The sequence below is a fragment of the Tasmannia lanceolata genome, unplaced genomic scaffold (genome assembly GCF_043159265.1).
Source record: "Tasmannia lanceolata isolate RefF3 unplaced genomic scaffold, GAP_Taslan_0.1 ptg000019l, whole genome shotgun sequence".
Taxonomy (NCBI): Eukaryota; Viridiplantae; Streptophyta; class Magnoliopsida; order Canellales; family Winteraceae; genus Tasmannia; species Tasmannia lanceolata.
Window position 1 is genome coordinate 7,194,936 of NW_027518696.1, and position 24,782 is coordinate 7,219,717.

General features: G+C 38.1%; 1 protein-coding gene across 3 annotated transcripts; it reads right to left on the bottom strand.

Annotated features, from left to right (window-relative positions):
• Positions 1-1,549: 1,549 nt before the first annotated feature.
• On the bottom strand, positions 1,550-19,972 carry LOC143852579 (zinc finger CCCH domain-containing protein ZFN-like). 3 transcript variants are annotated; one of them, XR_013236798.1, is made up of 9 exons: positions 19,623-19,972; positions 19,342-19,484; positions 18,524-18,589; positions 18,186-18,305; positions 17,484-17,777; positions 17,061-17,381; positions 12,508-12,570; positions 2,249-2,687; positions 1,550-1,950 (listed from the first exon to the last, which is right to left on the bottom strand). XR_013236798.1 is itself a non-coding variant. In XM_077362022.1 (8 exons), the coding sequence occupies exons 1-8, from the start codon at positions 19,717-19,719 to the stop codon at positions 2,316-2,318; spliced, it is 1,476 nt and encodes a 491-aa protein (XP_077218137.1). In that variant the 5' UTR covers positions 19,720-19,972; the 3' UTR covers positions 1,550-2,315. The 3 variants fall into 3 exon arrangements, 2 of the variants coding, with proteins under 2 accessions (XP_077218137.1, XP_077218138.1); XM_077362022.1 differs by having other exon boundaries at positions 1,550-2,687; XM_077362023.1 differs by lacking the exon at positions 12,508-12,570 and having other exon boundaries at positions 1,589-2,687; positions 19,623-19,971.
• Positions 19,973-24,782: the final 4,810 nt, after the last annotated feature.

Sequence of the window (24,782 nt, forward strand, 5' to 3'; positions counted from 1 at the left end):
TTAAAAACACTCACAGAAGCCAATTACAAAAAATGGAAAAAACAAGCTGAGTTTGTGCAATTATTAATACCCCATGCACTATACTCGTGTATCGTAAGTGTCACTTCCTTGTAGATATCAAGAAATATTTACTTATGAAGTAAAAGCAAGCAAACACTATAAATTTATCTCTCCTTGTATGTGTTAGATATACAAAGAGGTCATTTAATCACTATACATATAACTTTTCTCAGAGGACATTAAATACTTTATAAAAAATAAATTAATTAAATGGTATTCATACACTAATAAAAAAAAACACACTATAATGTGATTTAAATGCATGCAAATAAAAAAAAAGGCAAAAAGGGTGGTGGTTCTAGGCTCCATGCTAGCCATGAAAAACAAGCTGAGTTTGTGCAATTATTAATGCATCTCTCCAAGGAGAAAAATATTTATGTTACAAATCTAAATGGATTTGAAAGAGAGAGGGAGACAAATCTAAATAGAGCACAACCTCATTGTAACAGTGAGGCATGCCCGTTACAGCATAATGGGCCTGCTCTTGAATGATCTGACCCTCCATTTGACACCTCTTGCTCTAGATCTTCTAAGGCTAAAAAATCACGCCCACTACATTTCCTCATTGAATATAGAAGGCGTAAAACTACCACATTCAGCAACAAAAAATCCATGCCACTGAAAGTTAGGATTGCATTACTTTGGGATTTCTGGGCTATAGAAGATGCAGAGAAACATGAAACAGAAGCAAAGAAGCGGTTCAGATCTAGTTACTAGGGTGGAAAACGAATCAAAGAGGCAAAACATGAAACAGAAACGGGAAACGCAAAGATAATATAGAGGGGAAATGAGAAACGGAAAAACAATAGAAAATCGCATGAGAAACATCTTAGAAAACGCATTAGAAACATTTCACAAACGATAGATAAACACAAATGAAAACACGTAAAACACAAGGAAAACACGAAATATATGATTTTGTAAGTTTAAAATTTGTTAGTTTCAAATTTCTATTTGAATATTTCTCATTTTTATTTTTTATTATAATATATGCCATTGCTTTCCTTTTCAATACGTATTCCACAATTTTTTGGTTTTTTTTTTTTTCCAAAACTACTTTCGTAACTTTCACACATGTTTCCCACACTTGTATGTTTTCTACGGGTTTTCCATACATTTCTCAAGGTTTCACACCTGGTTCACATAAGTTTCTCACATGTTTTCCATGTGTTTCTCATGCGTTTTGGAAACATTTCCCCGATTTTTTCCATCATATTTCGGAAATGTTTCCAAAACGCATTTTCGGGGAAACGAGTTTCCCACCTGCCCCAGAAGTTTCCGGTTACCATGACTTCTGATCAATCAAAGGTGGGAACCACTATGATGTAGCGGGCATGCGTCACTGTATTTCACCCTAGTGTGGTCGCGCCCTAGTGAAGCATTCCTTAACAAAACTCAGTACTAAATTTATCATCCCTCAACATTTGGAAGAGGAAGAAGCAAACAAATTTAAATGCACATAAATTTGCAATAGGACCAGATCACTAACTTCAGAGTAACAAACAGACACTTTCAAATCTAATACGTGTACGAGTCTTAACAATCAAGCATATATAAAAATAAACAAGTTCAGATGTAGTGATTAGTGCAAAACAGAAAGAAGAAAATTGTTTAATACAAGCTCAGGGTGCTGCTTCTTTTATTTAAATAGAAGCTATGAAGCAATCCAAGTCTCATCACATGCCAACAACATCCCTCATCTCTCTCTCTCTCTCTCTCTCTGCAATAAATTTTTGGGGAAGAGGAGAACAAGAAGCCATCCTACTCCCTTCTTACCTGGAGTGATTTAGCTTAGAATACGAAATTTCACAGCCTGGACAAGAAGAGAAGGCATGCATACACCGTGGGAAGAAGACGGAAAAATGTGTGACTGCGTGGAACAAACCCGACCTTTTTCATTTCAAAAAGATCAGGGCATAAGTTAAAACACCAGACACCAAATTGGGAAAGAGAACTGCAGTTATATACCTTCGAAGGAAGGGTTTTTTGTGATGGTTATTGGGCAAGAGAGGGTTGCTATACCTTTTGAGGATGACAAAGCTTATTTGAGATGGCAATGTTGGATATATAAAGTTTACATGAATGCAAGGGGATGATGGAACGTGGAAGAATGGAAATGAAGTTCATACTGAGAATGTAATACACATATTTTAAGTTCCTTGGACAGTAATAACAACGACGAACTTACCAGGTTCACGACATTCAATCCGGATGAGGAACTATGAAGAATGAATTTTGATTTTGATCAGCTTGAACTAAGACTGTCCACTGCCATGACCTGCACTACTGCTACTACTCGAAGGAGCAGAACTATGACCAGAGAGTTGTACATGAGACTGAGAAAAAATTGAACCCACAGAGCCACTAGACGTGCTCTGGGATGATGGCATTCTGGTCTCGAATGATGGCATTCTGGGCCCGGCAACAAATTCTTGACGTAGCTCTGAGGACGAGGATGGGGCCAAGGTGGTGAGCGATGAGCCAATGGGGTAGGGAGCAACTGGCATGTCAGCAAGAGAAGATGCAGATGGACTGTAGCTCAGTGTTCCCATAGGATGATCGAATTTGCATGTCGAACCAAACTTGCACACACCGTGTTGTGCATAAAAAGTGCAAGGTGGAGCACCCTGTCAATTAAGTCAAAAGATCAAATACAAAAAGGCTTTCGAACAAAGCATTTAAAATGTCAACACAGGAATCGAGAGAAAAGAGAATAATCTGGATCCAAATTGACAACGGTGAAAAAAATGAAGTTTCAACAACAACAATATATATATATATATATATATGGAGTTTTTATATGGTGGCCGACCGTCCACCAACAAGGGCAGAGAGAGAAAAAACTCTCCCCCTTGATTTTTGATCCAACATGAGCCCCTTTTTTTACTTTTACCTTGGATCAAAAATCAAGGTGGTTGGTATTTTCTTTGTCCACCCTTTACATATAAAGGGCGGCCACCATATAATTTCTCTATAATATATGTGAGTGTGTGTCATCCAAATTGACAATGGTGAAAAAAATGAAGTTGCAACCACAATATATGAGTGTATCCCAGAAAACCACTTCAAGCAAGTTGTGTGAACAATTATAGATTGAAAATAACACAAGTATATGCATAGAATTGGGGCATGAATGCACGTGCGCGCACACACACATAAGGCGCATTTCGCGGACCGGCTATTAAATCAAAGTGCCAACTAAGATGAATTAAATGAATAGGACAAAATCTGTTGAAAAGTGAGCCTATGTGGCTGCTCTCTCATGCAACAACCGGCCCGTGAAATGCCTCTTGCGATGGTCCCTAGCAAATCCCTATATATATATATATATATATATATATATATATATATATATATATATATATATATATATCTACTACTATATAGCAGAAGAGAAAATGGGGAATTTTTTGAATTTCTTCCTAAATTCTGTGAATTTAACACGTCAGGCCATTCCCCTCTATTCATCTATTACATTTCCACCCCTCAAAAAATTTATACTTCCTTATTTACCACTCTGCTGCTACATCCATCAATGAATATATGGAAGGGCAAAATAGGGCCTCCCTGTTTAGTTATCTCCGAGTCTCTCTCTCTCTCTCGTCAGAGATATTTTCTCCTCTCTCAGCAACTACTCTGCTTAACCAAACACGTATCCTTCTCTCTCTTCCATCTATGATCCATATTTTTTGCAAGGACTTGGCAGTTGGGACGAGGCCAATCTCTTCTCCTACATTGTGATGAGCCGTGGAACAATAGAGGGTTTTTTTTGGGTTTGCTTTCTTCAGGTTGTTTAGTAGTTACCTTCAGGCAAGCTTTGATAGGGCAAAGTGGATGGCAGCAAAACCGAAGGTTCTCAGGATAAAAGAGGTTCTTAGCAATAATCAAGATCAGGCTTATCTCTATTTCTTTTTTTCCCATTCGCATTTGTGTTTATTTCTCTTCATTAGGGTTTGGGATTAGTTTTTTGTGCTGATTCTGTTTGTAGCTCTTTTCTGACCAGTGCGTTAGAAACATGCAATAGACTATGGATTCTCTGATTTATTTGCTTGGTCATAGTTGATTAGATGTGAAGAAATTTACTCAAAAATCTCCGAGTTGCCGGGTTATATTTTTATTGTGTCTCTTATGTTTTAGTTTCATAGGGTTTTATTTGGGATGCAACTTCTGTCGACAGTTGCCACCTGTTCGAAAAAATGCCCAACAGTAGAGTGTGAGAGCATAGATCCATTACACATGACCTTATAATAGAATTGTTTCTTAATCATTTGGTTTTATATCCTGTGCAATTTCTTTGTGCAATGTTTGGTTTGAAATGAAATGTGATGTTTACATGATGTTAGGTTCTCATTCAGTGGCGATTTGTGTGAATTTTTTATCAATTACACACTCTTTACCTGCTATGCCAATCTTAGAATCCCGGTGGTGTTCCATGCATCTCTTTTTTATGTCTCCAAATAACAGGAATCATCCGGTGCTGATCTATTGCAAACAAGAAAAGGCATTGATCAACTTCTACAACTCCTATGAATTGAACTGCCATAACTTTTATGTTCATTAAAGCCCTATTTGTTTTGAATTTTGAGAACCGATTGCAAGTGCAAAGCTGATTTTTTGACTTCAAATATACGTTAAATTTTAAGTCCAATAATCAATTTTAGACCCACAATTGGTTATCAAAATCCAAAACAGAGGGTATAAAGTTTACCGAATTAGTTGTGTTTTAATTTTTCTTTTTTCTTTTCGGCTTGAGATAGTTGTCATTTAGTTATTGGAAAATCTTAGAATATGGGTATTTTGGTTATGTGAATACCACATAGTTTGCATGTATATCTATATTTAAAAATCCAAGGTAGAAATTTATTTAAGCTTACCATTTCTTTTCATTCCTTCTCACTTGAGCTTTGATCTCAGTAGGAAATATATTTTATATTTGATTATGGACTAATGCTTCTAATTAGATTAGAATTTCTGCTTTTCCATTGCTTTTCAGTTTTTTTTAATTTCTTTTCTTCTATTTTAAACCTTAAAATGCTTTCGTTTTGTAAAATACCGTTTCTTTCCATTGATTTTCAGTTTTTTTATTTCTTTGTGTTTGACTAAATTCTTTTTGCATTAGTTTCACCAATTCTTCTTTAGTGTTGAGATACAGTACTTCAATATAGGTTATTCCAATGTAGTTTCTGACAGATTAAATTAATCAAACTTATCATTTCATTTCTCTCTTGCCTTTTGAACCCTCATATCCAATACTTTGAAACTACAACTACACTTTACACCTGGGTAATCAAATATATCAGCAATTTATGCTATACTTTTTAAATCATCTTAGGGCATCTTTTTATTCTTCATTTAATTTTTCTTCGCCGCCCCGTGCATCGCACAGGGTTTTTTACTAGTATATATATATGTATATATATATATATATATATATATACATATATATATACTAGTAAAAAACCCTGTGCGATGCACGGGTCGACAAAGAACTGTACGGACCACATCATAGGTTGATCCAAACCGTCCATGTGATGGAACACAACATCAATAGGTTGTGCCCGTAAAATCATTTCCATAGGCTGATCCTAGCCCTCCAATCTATAGAGGTTTCCATAATTAAAAAAGCATAAAGGAGGGGGTAGGATTGAAAATATGTGGGTTGAATGGGTGCCTTTGTTAAAAAAAGTCAAAAAAAGTGATGTGTAAATTCTCATAGAATTTTGGGAGAAATTCAAATAATTCTCTCCTTTTCTCTTCTGCTATATATATATATATATATATATGATGCTGCATGCAAATCTTACATTTAATCTCGTAAACCTCATTGAATTTGGTAAATATACATGAAAGAATATTGCAAAAGAATCAGCAATCTTAAATGTTAGATATAAAATTGGTAGATGAAGAGAAATCAGGTTTTGATTTCAAAGGGTGCAACCAAAGCACATTTAACTACCAGATAATGCTATTCTCATGGTATTACTATTTCAGGTGATGCTGGGCAGTCGAATAAGCGTAGAAGAGCATAGAAAGACAAGGACAGCATCAGAAGCCAGAAAAAAAAAACCAGTGGAAAAGTAATTGGGCCCATTAAAACGAAATAATTTGAATCAACAGTACAACTCAACTAAGCCTTCGTCCCAAACTAGTTGGGGTCGGCTAATGAATCAACAGTAGCAAAGGAAAAACATGACCTCCACAAGTAATCTACCCAAAATCTAAAATGTCCAGCTTTTGATGAGTGAAGTGAGCATGAGTGAAGTCAATAAAACGGAATAATTTGAATCAACAGTACAACTCAACTCAACTCATCTAAGCCTTTGTCCCAAACTAGTTGGGGTCGCCTAATTAATCTAGGGTTTAGGCTCTGATTTGGTGGTAGGTTTAGGCTAGGGTTCACTAAAACTAATTTTAGGGCTTGAAAAGGGGTGAAAATTGCAATAATACTAAAAAGGGGTTTAAAGTTAGGGTTCTTGGGTGTTTAGGCTGAGGTTTAATCATAAAAATATCCCTCAAAATCTCATAACAAGATCTTGGAGAACAAGGGAGATCGATGGATTTTGGGTTTTCTAGTTTCAGGGTTTAAGAACAAAGAAAATAGAAAATCTGATTTACTAACCTTGTTTGTGTTGATTTGATTGAAGAAATAGAAGATAACAGAAGATACTAAAAGAGAGGAGATGAGAGAAGAATGGCTCCAAGCCATCAAGAGAAGAAGAGAAGAAGTCCAAGCCATCAAGAGAAGAAGAGAAGAAGTCCAAGCCACAATAGCTCTCACAAAAAATTCTCAATTCTATTCAATATTCAAAAATCCTTACATTGCTTTCATATGATGTATTTATAAGAAAAGAAACCTTAGAAGATAACCTAAAGTTAAAAACTAATCTCAACCATTCATCTAATCTAAAGCAAAGCTAAATAAAGATAAAAACTTACCTAAAATAGTAATCCCGTAATAGACCTATACCACTTCCTAAATACACTCATAACTTGCTCAAAACGCATCCAAATCATGTGATCTTGGGCCCGTTAGATAGGTAATTGAAAAACCTTTCTAATAATACCAAAAACACGCCAAACGGATGAGATTTGATCCCTAAAAGGTAAGCTACAAATAAAATGACGAAAATAGAAAGTAAATAATAATAAAAACAACTAAAAGAAAATGTCACATAGAGTGGACGCCATGTGGCATGTGGCACATGTGGTATATGTAGCATGGGTGAACGTCCATCTCTCATGCAAAAAATCAGTCCTTCTCCTTCCCACGATTCTTTCTTCGCTTGTAAACTTTGAATCCTAGTCCTTCGTTGATGTCCCCATCAAAAAGACAACACAAGTAGATATTATGAGACTTAGAAGAGCAACTAGCAATTAAACAGCTCTTCAAAGGCCAATATCGGGTGCAAAACTCCAAACCTACTTACATAACAATTGGATGATAATATTTGACAGCCCGACCTTGTTAAATATCAAGTGTTATGATTTCAGATGAACCCCAATGGAGCTCTTATAAAATTCCAGTTTGATTCTACAAAACTAGACAACAGGAAATAGGAGAGCCTAACCCTAGCTGTCAGCCAATAACAGCCAAGAAACACCAACACTATACTGGAACTCTGGAAGCATACATCAACAATTGCAAACTCTAGCAATATGCGAGTATTTTTAAAGTATAAAAGATTAAATATCGCCTTCTCCAACAGCTTAAGCTTTTGGAATAATTGATCGTTTCACATGGTATCAGAGCAGAGGTCCTGAGTTCAAACCTCCTTGATATTAAAAATCCACATGTAATGGCCAACCCAAAAGAGGGGCCACATGTGCCACATGTAGGTCAACCCTAAAAAGAGGGGCCGCACGCCCGCACGTGAGGGGAAGTGTTAAAGTGTAAAAGATTAAATATTGCCTTCTCCAACAGCTTAAGCTTTTGGAGTAATTGGTCGTTTCACAAGAATGTCAAGTACACAAACATGAACATACATATGCAAAATTAATATATAATGTGCAGTCATGGCTGGAATGATATTGCCAACAGTATAGGATCTCAAAACAAAGCCACAAGATGACTAATTCCAATATGTAAGCTGATGGAGGCTCTCGAATGATGACAACAAGAGGCAGAGATCTAGATCTATGTGGCTGGTTGCCGGAGAATGTAATTCTGGACACTTTCATCGCACAGCCACATTTAGAGGGAGAAGAAAGATTGTTAGTCAGCTGATTGTTTCTGGTTAGGAATTTGAAGCTAGGTCTGGCTTGGAGGAGGGAACCGTTAAAAAAAGACAATGACTTGGGCCCTGATGGTTTTTCCCAATGTTTTTTCCAAGAATTCTAAGAAATTGTCGAACCTGATTTGATGTAGGTGTTGAATGTTTTATCAGTCTTAAGATTTCCAATGCTTACAATGCCTCCATTTCTTTGAATCCAAAAGAGAGGAATGCGGAGGAAATTAAAGACTTCAATGCCATCAGCCTCATCAGTGTCCACAAAATAATATCTAAGATCCTCTCGTTCAGACACATCTGTCATATCCTTCATGGTTGTGTCTAACAAAAGCAGAGTTGTATAAAGAAGACAAATCCTAGAGGGGATTGTGGTGGCCAACAAAGACATTCATTCAACAAAAGTTGTGGCTCCCATGGAAAGCCTTAGGCTGGACCTAGAAAAAGATTATAATAGGCTTGAATGCCCCTTCTCATGTGGACTTTGTGAAAAATGAGCTATGATCTCAAATGGAGAAAGTGGATAGGCTGGTTTATTTCATTGGTTTACTTTTCTATTCTCGTTAATGGAGGTCAGATTGGTCACTTTGCCGCCACTGTCTCTGTTCCTATTCAGAGTGACGGCTGAAAAAACCAGCTATGTTGTGTCAAAAGCTATGGAGCCTCGATGCCTGTCCTAGTGGCCCTCTCATATCTCATCTCCGAATGAGGATGACACATAGTTTTCGCCAAGATTTCAAATTTGGGTTTCGGTATGTACTTTGGTCCCCAAGGTCATGGAAAACGATGGAAATCCTGTAAAAAATTATGGAAGTCCATGAAAACGATGGAAATTTAAGATGAAACTTCATGAAATGCTAAAATAAGCACAAATACACACCTAGAAACTATAACATAAGTAAGACAATCATCCATAATGGTTTAACATATCAAACACCTAGTGGCATGCGTTGACGCACGTGTACGGTACAATAAGATTTATATTAGGAAACAGAATCTTCTGATTTGGAGACATATCTACATGGGAAGGCAATGGGCAATAAACTTGGAAACAATCCCAATGATATGTATTTGCCTTGCTACTTTCCTCACTATTTCTATTCTTCCTCTCCTTATCACAAGAACCAATTTTGGGATACTACCTTCTATGGATACGAAAGTGTCTTGGGTGTTGTAAATTGTAATATATACATCTAGTATACCATTGTAAAGAGATATGCACAGAAATAATGATTCCACATATTTTCTCCATCTCACTTAATATGGTATCAGAGCAGAGACGCTCAATTTTTACTCCCTTTGGAGAATCAATCTATTGGCTCCTTGCAACACCGTCTTCTGTGTAATCATTCCACTGGCGACACGGTCATTCCGCTGTTTATCTTCTTCATTATCTTTTCTCCCACCAATCAAACCTTTCATCTTTTAACATGGAAGGAAACGCTGAAGATTGACGACGTCGATTAAAATGGATTTAAATATTTTTTTCATGGACTTTTTAAAGCCGTTGGATTGGCAATCTAGATCATAGGGTTCATTGTCGCCATATGATCCAAACTCGGATCATTGAATTCCGCCACATCGTGTTCGATTTTCACCATCACACCGAAAACGTGTTCGATTTTCACCATCACAGAAAACCATTGATTCCTAACTTGTATCTTCACCTCGAAATGCAGAGTTTGCCATTCGTGTGTCATGATGAGAACCCAAGGTTTATCTAATCTGTTACCTTCCAAATCAATTTCCACCACTTGTCCGAAGATAGATCCTATGGCTGAAAAATGTCTTGATAAACCATGCATGCAGCGGGATACCAGGTATCACCACCCATATCGATCAGATCGGCTGGCTGGCTGGCTGGCAAAGGTAGAGGTTTACGATTACACCGCCCTATACTTCACGCAAATGGGAAATGTGTGTCATGTTTCCCTCGTCTTGTAACTAGAATAGGTAGGTACCTGGTCCAAGAAGATTGATGCTCAGACCATAGGGAATATTCCATTTCCGACTTGCCCATTCTTCCAAGTATTTTTCTGATCAAGCATCTCTTCAGTAGTTTCTGCTTTTTCTTCACCATTTCTTGATTGATTTTGGCAATCAGTATCATTTAGCATCACCATAGTGGTAATACTTTTTCCTTTGATCATTTTATTAGCTTCATTGGCGGAGTCTTTTTCATGTTCTTCTTTTGCTAAACTTGAGCATTCCTCTTCCTTTTTGCCCACAAGGGTTTCTCTTACCTCTTTATTATTGGATGGTATTTTAGAAACCCTGCTCCTTACTGTCATTTCAGTCTTTTTGAAACAATATTTTTGAGCAAAATTTGCATTTATTCCAGAAATGGAAGTTAGGAAATCTGCATCAGGAGCAGATTCAATTTGCTCTCTCTTCCTTAATCATGATTTTTCGCCCTTTCTTCTCTTTTTTTATTTTTCAACTTTACGTTATTCCAAGCTTCTGTATCCTTTCCAACCATCATCTTCTCATACAAAATCCTTCCTTCCCCTGATCTTAGTTCCCACACTTCTTGGATATCAAATCAAGAATGTTTCAATAACCCTACATAAGGTGCCTTACCCATGTTTGAAGATCCAATCAAGAGATGGAATGCTTACATCAAGACATGCATACACATCAAAGATCATGTTTCTACGATTATCACTTTGAAAGAAATCATTAATAGGTGAGCTTTCACTCCAATTTAAGAAAAGAATATTGACCCTCACCGAATGGATTTATCCAGCCACTTCTTCTTCTTTCCCTTTGCCTCTCCTTTAGAGGCCAAAATATCGACTGAACTTGATTGAGTTCTTGTAATAGACCCTAACCAACACTACCAACCGTAGAAGTTCTATTCAACAGTTTCCCTGTAGACTTGATGAGCCTGCACCTCGTTGAAAATAAGCAAACTCCAATATTTTTGAAGTTATTCATCAATCGAGGACTTTTGGAAAGAATAGTTTTTTTCTAGATTCTCTGATTGGGACTCTGACTTTTGACTCAGGTAAATGCTCATTAGATTCTTCCTCCCCTTGTCAGCTAAATTCTCATTAAATTCTTCTTCCCTAGGGATTTGCTAGGGACCATCGCAGAATGCATTTCGTGCAACGGCTGTTGCATGAGAGTGTATGCAAGGATTCAAATTTCGGTTTTGGTTTATGATTTAAAAAAAAAATTCGGTCATTTCAGCCGAAATTTTTAATGACCCAATTTCAGCCGAAATCTGAAATTTTGGATTCCGGCCAAAATCCGAAATTTCGGTACCATGGGTGTATGTACTATGTATTCATATTTTATGAATTGCATTTGAAATGTGGTATGCACTAAATTATCACGCATGCACACCAATGCATATCACTAGGTGTTTGATGTTATTGAACCACTAAAGATGGCTGTTTTGCTTATGTGGTGGTTTCTAAGTGTGTATTTGTGTATATTCAATCATTTTATGAAGTTTCATCTTAAAATTCTATCACTTGGATATGTTTTTTGAATGGTACAAGTGTATAAAAAAGGAAAGATCAAGGACCAAGGTGGTCAGATACAAGAGCAAAAGGGAAGAAAACAAGAAAAAATACAGAGAGAAGGGAACCAGCCCCCGAGCTCTAATAGGGAGAAGGGCCTGTGAATGCTCTAGGGTAGGTCTAAAAGTACCCAAACGGACCGCATCACTATTAGTGAGTCGTAACATGTGTTGGAAAAAACGCCGTGACCTTTGATTCTATCTCGGATCTCATCAACACATCTCTAAGGGTGTGCAGCCTCATCCTCATCCAATTGATGACATTTTTAGAGTCTCCTTCCACAATGACCCAATCCATATCCAACTCCTCTATCAATTGGACAGCACCATGTGATGGGTCTATCACCGAAATTTCCAACCGAAACCAAAATTTAAAACCTTGGCCCCAACCCCTATTATTTCTTATGTTCTTTCTATGTTTTATTCTTCGATCACTATTTCTCTTATATTTAAAGCATACAATCTTTGTTCCTTTATTACCCCCAACCCGCCCTACATCCATCAGTCCAAGCTTCCACACTCATGTAATCATGTCTTTTAAACTGTAATCCTCTCTGTACACCTATTGGGATGCATGAGTATTCTAAGCGCTGTCTTGAAATGACTTGTCCTTAGAGAATGCATAAACAGGCTCGCAACTCTCATAGCATACACTATGTCGGGTCACATAGGAGACAAGTATAACAACTTACTAACCAGTCTTTGATGCCTGCCCGCATCAATAAGGTGTTCACCATCTGTACCACCCAATCGGTGACTCTGTTCAGGTGTGTTTCATTCACGACGAAAATGGAAACATGTTAGTTTTTGATGAAAATTTAAGTGGAACACTAGTAAAATCATAGAAACGTATGGAAAGTATGCCAATGATAGACATTTAAGATTAAACTTCCGGAAGTTCTGAAATAAGCAAAAATATACGCTAAAAACCCCATCACATAAGAAAAAAAGCCAAATAAGCACAAATACATACTAAAAAACCATCACATAAGTAGCAAGACTCTCATAATGGTTTAACAAAAAATGCAATTAAAAAATAGTTGAACAAAAATAAAACACCAAGTGACATGTGTTGTTGTGCATATCTAATAATTCAGTAAATACCACATTTCACGTATAATTCAAAAAAACATTTATACATATTATATACAAAATATTTCATATGCAACTCATATAAATATAATTATAATATATATATATATATATATATATATATATATATAATAGTATAGTATATTATACCACTAAAACACTTACTATTTTGGTTTCATTATGCATTTTGGTTTTGATATGTGTTTTTGTGTTGATGAAAACAAAAACATTTGAGTCATTTCATGTCGGTTTCGGTGGAAATTTAAAATCGTGGATACCAAGTAGAAAAATCAGATTGATTTAATATGAGAAATAGATAATAGAAAAGGAAGAAGACGGTGAAAGAGAGGAGAAGATGTTTGAGAATAAAGGGGAAAACATGAGTGAGTTAAGTCCAACGATCCCTAAAATTTATTATTTATTGTAAAAACTAAGAAGACTCAAATGCTCTTATAAGTCATGGCCTTATTACATTAATAAATCTCACCGGGCAGTTTACCATAAGTATGCTTGGCTTCAATCTTTCAATTAACAATTTGGGCTGATTGACTTACCTCCGAAAGGAACTAAATATGTGATCTAAATAAGTTGGCGTTGGTCGTGGCCAGGCTGAATCGATTTATTTTTTCGTCGGATTGGGAAATTTTGTTCCCAAATCTTGCTTTGATTGTGCTTTCTAGGCCAATCTCGGACCATTAGACAATTTGGTGGGTTTAAAAAGCACTAACGGTCCTCCTTCGCTCAAGTTTGAGAATGTATGGCTAAAGGTTCGTAGTAATAAAGAGATTTTAAGAGGTTGGTAAAATGAAACAGAAGTGCATGGCTGGGAAGGTTTCAGGTTCTATGAGAGCCTTAAATTTGTCAGAAGCAGAAAGCATCTTTCAGGTCTTTGCATCTTTAGAAGGAGAAGATTGAAGGCAAGTTGAAGGCTTGATGAGGAATAAGAGATGGGAAATTTCAATGAGGATATTCTTGCAAGAAGAGGGGAGCTTTTCTGGGAATATGAAAAAATCTTTCTTCATGAGAAAATTACGTGAAAGCAACGCTCGAAGGCTATATGGCTTAAGGGGATAGGAACACTTATTTTCATCGTAAGGTTGTTTCGGCTAGGAAGTGTAAGAATGCCATAAACTGCATCTCGATTAAGGGGCATTAAAAAGATGGGAAGAAGATTGAGGAGGCCATTATTAGTTTCTATAAACATTTTTATAATAGGGAGAATAGATAGAAACTGTCACTAGCTGGCATCACTTTCAGTCGGATTTTAGATGAGGCAAAGGAGCGGCTAGAAAGGAAGTTCAATGAGGATGAAATCCATTACGTTATTTTTTCCATTGATCAGGACAAGGCTCCATGTCCATGTGGGTTCATGATGACTTTCTATTGGGATATGTGGGAGAGTATCAAAGTTAGCGAAAATGGTGGAGGATTTTATAGCAGGGGCAAGCTCAACAATGGCCTAAAGTCGACTTTTATCTCTCCCATTCCTAAGAAGGAATGTGCCAAGTAGGAAAGGAATTCAGACCAATCAGTCTATTTAGTAGTGTTTATAAGATCATTACTAAGACTCTTGCGGATCGATTGAGAAGGGTTACGGGTCGGATCATAACTCCTCTTTAGGGATCATTTGTTGGGGGGAGGCAAATCCTTGATGGAGTACTCAAAGCTAATGTGTGCTTGAAATCATAGAAGAAGGTATCTCAGGGGTGGTTTGCAAAGTGGATATGGAGAAAATCTATGATCATATGGAATGGAAATTTGTGCATTTTCACCTTAAAAAGATGGATTAGTGGGGAGGGGGTGGAGGTCATGGATGAGAAAATGTAAATTAGGGTCGTTCTTCGCTTTGATAATTAATGGAAGCCCTCTGGCTTCCATCAGAGTTCAAGGGGTTTGCAATAGGATGATCCTCTATCTACTGTTTTATTTACTATTGTTGAGGACGCTTTGAGTAAGATGATGGCAATGGCTTGTTAGTCTGGTTTGATTGAAGGGGTCAATATTAGGGAAGTGGGTACGATTTATCTTCTCTAGTTTGTCGATTGCATTGCTTTCTGCAAATCCATTGCGAACTAGATCAAAAAGTTTCACACAATCTTGAGGTGGTTTATGGTCTGAAAGTGAATTTGGGGAAGAACCCCATGGCTGGCTGGTAGCCATAAGTTTTCTTATCTCCCAGTTGGTAGGTATTTTTGTATGTTCTACTTCTCAGTTCCTATGGCGTACCTTGGGCTTCCTTCTTTTTGAATACCCCCATGGGAAGAGTCTCATGACCTACCTTATGCCCTTTCCAACCTCCACAAGCATTTTCCAAGTCCTTTTCCTTCTTCCTTACCTCTTCCCAAAGAAAATTACACTGCAACTTTTCTATTCATTTCGCCACTTCCATAGGAATTTTGATCTAGGATATGAAGGAAGTTGGGAGGCTGGGAAGATTAGCCTTGACATGAGCAATGTGATCGCCCAAAGAAAGGAAGGATTTCTTCCACCCATCCAATTTCTTCTCCATCCACTCAATAATTGGGTTCCAAAGAGAACCAAGAGAATCGGAGGGCATGCAATAGCCCAAACGGTTGTGGAGTTTTGGAGAGGATAGGGACTCATTGGAGGACAATCGAAAAGGAAAGTATGGGGAAGGGAGTGATAGGCATTAGTGGGTTAGGTAGAGTTCAAGGATTGGGAGCTTGAAGATCAATGTGTCCTAGTTCCAAGTAGTTCACCTAGGAGGTTAGGTTAAGGGTAGGGGATGAGAAGAGGATAAGTCTCAGGCATGATTCTGGTTAAGAGAGAGTCTTTATCCCAAGCTTTTCCCAAACTCTTTAGGATTGTGAATAAAGAATGAAAGCATTTTTTTATTGCAATGAGAGGGTGTGAGAGGGTAGTTTGGGGCTGTGTTTTCTATAGAAACCTTAAAATCCTGATATTTTGTTTGGTTAGACTTCTTTGTATTCTCGAGAACTGCTTAATTTCTCACGTAATGGAAGAGTTTGGGCCTTGGATCCTAGAGGCATATTCTACAGCTCATTTTTCATGTTGCTATCCTCTCCAAGGGTCGTTCATTTTGCTCGGATGAAGGCTTGGTTGGCTTCAATTGCAAATAAGATCGAGGATTTTTGTTGGATCGTAATGCTCAAGAAAATCAATATTGGTGGACATGTTGAATACACGATGGTTCGAGATGGCTAATAGATGTATCATGTACCTTGAAGATGAAGAGTGGTGGATCACTTGCTTACTCATTGGAAGAGGCGGCTGCAATTTGGTCCCATGTACATGATTGGCTTGGGGTTAGGTGTGTGTTTTGCATTTTAGTCATGGGCCTTTTGAAGAGTTGAAAAGGGGGAGTTGGCTCTCTAGGTGTGACCCTTTGGGAGATGATTCTTTTTTATATGATGTAGAATTGGCATGATATCTTGAATGGTAGAAGGCCTAAGAAGAAAACAATAGCCAAATGGTGTGTTTTTCCATGTAACTCCATCATATTGAATGTTGATGGTTGCTCCATTGGCAGCCCTAGCCTAGCGGTGATAGTTGGTGTCTTAGAGGATAGTGAGGCTATCTTGTTTTCGGTTTTCGAGTCCAGTTGGCATGGCGATTTTTCTATGACTGAGGTGAGAGCTCTTCATTTTGGGTTGCATACCTTCTTTAAACATTTGAGGGAAGACTCAAAATTGAACACAATTCGGCTAATGTACACTCTTGGGCTCATGAAAATAGCATTTGACCATGGAGACTGGCGAAATTCATTGATAACATTGGTGACTTGTTTGGGGAGCGGTATTTTGTTTTTTCTCATATTCATAGAAGTGCCAATGAACTAGCCGATAGATTGGTTAGGGCGGTCGTTGCTAGATCCATTATGTGTTTTGGGTCAGTGTCCTCTAATGATATTCCTTTGTAGTTTTCCTCCTTGTTTTAAATAAATTCTTGTTATCTTCCTCTGACCCAAAAAAAAAAAGGATTTTGGTTTTCTCTAAGTTTAACTCAACCAAATAGAGAAAAGAAAGGTAAATATTATAGTATGTACACCAATCTAATATAATGTTTGTAAAACATAAAGTCATCATTTCATTAAGATTTCAGAAATTGGCTGATATGAAAATATAAACAGCAATTTTAGGCATAAAAGAACCAAAAATAAGATGCGAGATGTATACCGGGCGTAGAGGAAGACCCATGGGGCTAAGGACACAATTTGTTTTTGGCACAACCCATTCTGGCGGATGATGGTATCTACAAGAGGAGCCAAATTTACAATCGCCTGTTTTCATATAGAATTGGCATTCAGGCTGACCAGGTCTTTCGGGAAACATATTTTCCTTCTGACTACTGCTTGAAAGTCCAGCAGCAGAAGATAAGGACGAATAAGTTCCAACGTATGCAGGTGCCGAAGGAGATAACTGATGTGTTAACGGGTATGGCGAGCCCATTCCAGCAGCATGCTGTGCACTAGGGGATGCTACATGGCCTACAGATGGCTGTTTTCACATGAAATAATGAAAGAACAAGAAATGTCATGCCCTAAACAAATTCGTACTAGAAAAAGGGAAAAAAAAAATTAAGGGCAAGAGTTAACCAACCAGATAAGGACTCCAGCTTTGAAATTGAACCATCCCCATCCCCCCTGGAGAAACCAGCACAGGAGCATAAGGCGCTTGGAAATATGAACTAGGTACTGGCGGTGGCCGTGCAAGTTGCCAGCTGGCCACCCCTCCATACTGATGAGAAGAAACTGAAGGAGACTGCACCGTCGGATAAAATGCGGGTGCAGGTGCTGGCATCGAGATGTCAGCGGGTTGTGGATGATGGAATTTACAGGTTACACCGAACTTGCACTGCCCCGTTTTCACATAGTAGGAGCATTCTTTCTCGCCCTGTACATTTCAAGATTTTATTCAAGTAAGATGCAAATGAACCATAATGCATGATCAAGAAAGATTAGAAATCTAAACAAAAAAAGAGTGTTGCTATGGAGACCAAGAGTGGAACCGAGAGTGGAACCTAACAAATCCCCACATGCCACATGGCATGGGAGGGGCAGTTTTTACATTTTCATGGAGAGAAAAGCCAAAAATCAAGGGAAAGATTGCTAATGTGTTAGAGGCTATTTGTTCAGTTCCACTCAAGGTCCCCAACTCGGTTTCCATAACATTATTCAAAAAAAAAAAAAAAAAAAGATCATTGGTTGAATGTGCCATGGCATACTTGAAAGGATTTTATGCTTATTCGTAATAACAAGGCATAAAGGTATGGGATGATAAAAAAAAGGGAAGAATTCCAACCGGTCGTAATGGATATCCGTAATAATTTAATGACACTGAGCTCACTGATCCACCCCCATATCTAGGATGGTGGTACTTGCATGTAGCACCAAATCTGCAAGTCCCAGTCTTCAAAAAATACTGCAAAATAGGGGGAGCTTTTCAAAATTGGTTCCTCTCAGCTCAGATTACAATCAAATGAAAATTAAATAACTTGAATTCATATTGTCAGTGAAACAGTCCAAAGAAATGAATACACCTGGGTTCCATGGATCTACATTGTCCAAGGTCAAAGAATCAAGCATGCAGATGGTATTCAATAATTCTCCTTTATTCAACAAGTCCCAATAAGAAAGTACCTGACATACAGGTTGGCCAAGCCGCTCTGGATACTCCCCTCCACCGGGCCCAACAACTCCGGCAACCTGAGGACAACATATGCATTCTAAATTTCATAGAAGAGAGATACAAATTGCTATTGCAGAAATCAAACACACTGATCTCTTTCTACCTAAGCAAAACTACAAATTTTTTACCAACTAATCAAAAGATTCAAAACTACAAATTTCAGCACTTTAGCAACAATCTAACAATGAAACCCAAAATTTTACTATCCAATCAGAACTACAAATTTCAGAACTCTAGTAACAATCTAACACTGAAACCCAAATTTTTTCTAACTAATCAAAACTAAAAATTTCAGAACTCTAGCAAAAATCTAACACTGAAACCCAAAATTTTCCATCTAAACAAAGCTACAAATTTCAGAACTCTAGCAACAATCTAACACCGAACGATTGGAACCCGAATTGGAAAGCTCTAATCGTGAATTTGTGCAAACAAATCAAAATTACACACATTCCAACCACAAATGAATTCAAATCAAACCCAAAAAATTTTCTATGTAAATTTCAGAACTTACGCAGCAATCTAACACTGAAGCCCAAAATTATTCTATCTAAACAAAACTACAAATTTCAAAACTTCAGCATCAATCGAACACCAAACAATTAAAACCTGAATCAGAAATCTCTAATAATGAATTGTGCAAACAAATCAAAATTGCACACACTCCAACAGCAAATGAATTCAAATCAACACCGAAATCCATAGATCAAACTTACAGCGAAGATCAAGCCCTAGATTACTTGAAAACCCAAACGGATCAATAAATTACCGTGCTTCGATCACGTGGATGATTGAAGCGGCACCTAGCACCATATCCGCAGAATCCAGTACGAATATAGTACACACAATCAGGCTCATCAGGGCGTTCTGGATACGAATCCCTTCCCCCTAATCCCAACTGCCACATGGATTCTACAATGCAATAAAAGAATCACCAAACATTAACCCTAAATAAACTCAACCCTCTATTTCAAACCCTAAATTCAAGCGAAATTCAAATGAAATTAAAATTTAAAATTTGACAAGAATGTAGGGTGTAATTCAACTTACCTTCTAGCCCCATCTCTCCTCCCGGCGAGTTCCAGTCCGGCGTCTGATCGAACGGCGACCCTTCCATTGCCGCGCCACTCCGTCCGTACAAATCCATGGATTTGTAAAGTTTGTAAAATTTCTTCCTTTTTTTGTGTACCTACATAAATTTACAAGGGGGAAGTGATGGGTTTTGTGTGCACGTGTGAAGGGGAAGAAAAGGGACTGTTGAAAGATTGATTTTCTGTGGAATCACAGCTCTCTCTCTCTCTCTCTCTGAAACTTCGTTTTTTTCTCCCGTTTTCAAAGCTCTGATCCTCCGACTCTTTCTCGGGCCTTTTTCGTCTGTTCGATTTTATACCCGCCAAACAAAGAAAAAAGGTTACATTAAAATAAGTAACTTGAAGGGGAATCTCGCGGAAAAATCAAAATGGAAATCGGACCTCATGGTATAGAACTAACCCTATTCTTGATTTAAATAACCGTATTGCCCCCCTTGTATTGCACATTTGCACCCATATCTCGGCCGATGTAATATATTTGATTACTGATAGTGGCACTACTCTGTTTGATGGTTGCACTACTCATCTTGTCTTTTATTGCTCCCAAAAAGGATCTCAGATGGCAATTAAAAACAAAAAGTTAGATGAGTCTGTGCAATTATTAAAATATGGTAGTGCCGATATCGGTAGACTTTATTTATCGGATTTGATAGGCAATTTCAACCAAATTGCGTCCCCTCCTATCGTCAATATACTGTGATATAGAAAGGGAGGTGATATTGACATATGTTGATAGGGATTTGCTGGGAAATTTTGTGGAAAGCCATTTAGCGTCTTGCTTTTGCATGCGAGAACAGCCACGTAAGCTCACTTTTTTGCCGACTTTGTCTTATTTATTTAATTCATATGAGAGGATGCATTTAATTCTCTCATGCAAAAGTGAGCTGCGAAATGACTTCCTGCGAAATTGGCCCAGCAAGTCCCTATCAATGTATGTCGATACGACGATATATTGATATGGGTGGAGATAAAATATGGCTGATATATCGGGACCTTCAAACCTAAAAATCAAAACGGAGATCGGACCTCACTCTTGCTTGAAATAACTGTGTTGCCACCATTGTATTGCACCTATTCACCAATGGTTTTAAGTATTGTGGCCCGATATACCAACGTATCGGCCAATATATCAAGTTGAAATATATATTTGCTAGTGAATTTCACACAAAGGCATTTTGCGGCTGACTTTTGCATGGCAGAACAGCCACACGTGCTAAAATTTTAGCAGATTTTGTATTGTTCATTTAATTCATCTGAGGCGGTTGATCTCTCTGCGAAAGTCAACTATGAAATCGTTTCCGCGAAATTCCCTATTAAATTCATCTGAGGTAGCAGATTTTGTCTTATTCATTTAATTCACCACCCACACACATTTCAGTACCCTTTGTTTCAAAATGGACCCCATTGTGGTCAATATATGTATTTCCCATATACAAGTAGGGTAGCCAATCTCAAAGATTTATTCAGTATGAAATTATCCAAATAGGATAGCAATCCCAAGAACAACTTATCCAAGGGTTTTTATCCCATGGAGAACCCCATTATATATTAAATAAATAAGTTACTTAATACTAACGAGAAATTTGCATTTATGATATAGTTAATAGTGATTACAAAATATATAAAATTATAACGTATTTAACAGTAGAGAAATGCTAGAGTGAAGGGAGCCCTTGCAAAACTCTAGCTGTAAGGGTGCACAATTGGATCCACGTCACCCGACTACAAAATTAAGCGGATGTTAAATGTGGTTGGGTGATATAAATCCAATGGCTCACCCTTACAGTTGGATTTTCGCAAGTTCACCCCCTAGTTTAGCATTCCCTCTCATAGTCTCATTTGTGATGATGAAAGTACGCTTGAGATAGAGTAAGCACTTCGTACCGGCTACTGACACGAATACCAATCCCAGCCGTTCCCCTTTAGGTCTACTGGACGGTGGATTTACATAGTGAAAGTAACTGACGTACGAAGCTCAACATCCATCCTTACTATATGATATTTTTGAAATCACATAGCACTTCCCAGGTAGGATTCGAACCTACGCGTAACCAAATTTACCTCTGCATATTTTAAATAAATTGGGAAAATTGGGCTTTTTAGTACTTTAAACAACCAATATATAAATAGGGATTTGCTACAAAATTTTGCGGAAAGCTATTTTGCGACCAAGAGAACAACCACACATTCACTTTTTAGCAAATTCTGTCTTATTCGCTTGATTCATCTAGGTGATTGTTCTCTCTTGCAAAAGTGTGCCACTACATGCAAAATTGCCTACAGATCCCATATAAATATTTACGAAAAAGGTTGGCCCCCTTGCAGAAAAGCTCAAGAGGGTATTTCAGTACTTTACATGGGGTTTCTAAAGGGTGAATTTGTTATTTCTAGATATAGTTGAGGTTAAGTTAGTAATTTAGCGTGTGAGAAGAAAAAACAAGGGTGCCTAAAAGATGCGAACACGCGAGGCGTGACACTTCGTATTCAACCAATGAATACACGACACGTGGACATCTCTGCCCTTATAACTGACCTTCGCTCCGTGGCGCTCCTCGAGTGGACAGGCGGTTTACGATGAACAGCGCGTGGGGATTTGTTTCCGTTGGCTATGACGTCACTCAGATAAGATGGACGTTAGATGAGATTCCTGAGAATGAACGGTGGAGATTGCGTACCCATGTCAGGACGAATAAACTCGGTGGTGTGTGGTAGGTAAGACCTGGAGCCTCTAGTCGTCGGTGAAGATTTTGTGACCGGCAGACCAGCCGCGAAAATTCTTTTGTGATGGCCGCTAGCAATTCCCCTTACTTTTGCCCATAAAAAAAAAAAGATTTGGTGACAGGGAATGCGGTCCCCACATTGTACGTCCGGTGAAGGAAATAGTACGGCGCTATTGTTTAGTGAAAAGGAGGGTTTTGGAACCGGCAGTAACCGGTACGAAGTTGGACGTGGTTTGACTCAGACAATAAGTGCTTTTTCCAGATTCTGCTGTTCGCTTCTCCTTCGGTTTAATTTAAATAATCGATTAAAATAAAGAACTTTTTTTTTTTTTTTTTTGGAAATGCTAAAAAAAAAAAAAAAAAAAAAAGTGGCTGTTAGGCTTGTTCCTAGCAGACACTATCTGGACCCACCTGTTCATTGTCTATGTAATCGGATCGGTTCGGAATGAGATAAACCATTCATTTGTTGGGCCCTGACCTAGATAGGGTGTGACCATAAAATCTTCTCCATAGGATGATCCTAACCCTCTGATATGTTGAGGTTTATAATGGGCAGTGGGTCCTATTGTGGAGTTGCCACATCCTAACAATCGATCAACGGTCCACAATGAAGTCCTTTGAGCGAACGGGTACAAATTTACAATGAATGGCCTAAAATCATGTTGCCTCATGTGTGTGTGTGTATCGTTCGAGTGCATCTAATTCTAATTATTTTAATATTTCAAAACACAAGAATCACATGTGTCTCCTTTTATTCTCATTCTTTATTCTCTATGCTTAGGGAATTGCTACACCCATTAATTTAGGCATATTCGACCCATGCCATTTTCTCTTGTTTGATTCACTTCTACATTTTAAATATGTCAATGATTTGAGGGCCCACTGGTCGATTTTTAGAAAATTTCTTGAGCTTTTGAATCGAGTCAGTTTCAGTTAATTCCAATTCATTTTTTAGCAAAGGTCATCCTGGCTTAAGACTGAGTACATGTCACTTTTTTAAATATAGGACACACTGCCATTTGGGTCCTACCCAATTTTAATAACCAGAGTCGTAAACTATTACAAATACCAAGTGCCCTGGCAAAAACCACCTACACATGGGCTCCTCAATTGTTCCATCTCAACAAAGTTCATTATAACATGAAAATAACAAAAAAATGCATTATCTTTAGCAGGACCACTTTTGTAGATGGTTTTTTGCCGGGGCGCCCTTCATTTTATCATTTCTCGGAGTAGTATTAGTAGTGGTAATGGTAAGAAGTCTGGCATTGCGCTCTAATTTAGTCACTTCCACCCATGTCAATTTGTCCTATTTGTCTACCAAATCAACGTTTACAAGACACGGAATGCTAGCTGAACTAAAATGCATGTCTAAGGGGAACCAGGGGCTCAAGGCGCTGCACGTCTTTAGATGGAGTAAGAAATTCTCAGATTTTTATAGCTGAGATTTTAGTTTTGGATATCTTTGGTAAATTCTATAAAGGGGGTCGCCATCCTTACAAAATAAATGGATTTGCGAGGCAATTTCTCGAGACGCAATTTCACGGCTCACTTTGTTATGAGAGAATAGCCACAGGCTCACAGCTCCTCGATTGTGGGCAGATGACGGTGTGTTCTCTATGCCAAAGTGGGCCGAGTGTATTTTCCTAGTAGTGGGAGTGGGAGATTGCTAGGGGTGCAACTCGGGTCAGGTTGGGTCTGACCGGAACCCAACACGTCCTGATTTCCAACCTGATGAGTTTCAACCGATCCGATCCCAAGGAACCTTTTTCCCCAACCCAAACCCGACCCGAGTTCAACCTGACCCGGTCCTAGTTTTTAAGCTTACAAAAAAATATAAAAAATTGATACAAAAAATGTTGGGTTTGACTTGGGTCACGATGCCCAAACCCTCAACCCGAACCCGAAACCGAACCCGAACCGACTTTTATTTTTAATTTTTCCAGGTTGATCCCGCCCGAGTTGCACCGGGATTGCAGAGGGCTCTGTTGAAAGAGACTTATGACACACGTTGGGTTGATCATCTAGGCGAAGAGATGACTTTAGCATTGTTGTCCAGAAGCTCTTATTGGCCAAACTTTTTGATAGTTTTTGTCTTATTCATTTTTATCTGAGGTCGCTGTTCTCTGTTGCGTAGTTTATCGGGTGGTGGGAGAGGGAGAGAATTAAGACGGCATTAGTGAGGTAGGTATGGGAAGTTCCTCCAAAATAGAGAAACTAAGAACTAAATTTTGAACAGAGTTTTTCTTTTACATATTTTGCTGCCACTTACCATTCGCTTCATTAGTGCCCTCTCTCCTCTCCCCTCTCCCCTCTCGTCAGAACCCTTGGTAAGCTAATATTCAATGGTTCCTGGCTAAAACATGGCCTAATGTAAAAATCTGATTTTTTTATGTGTT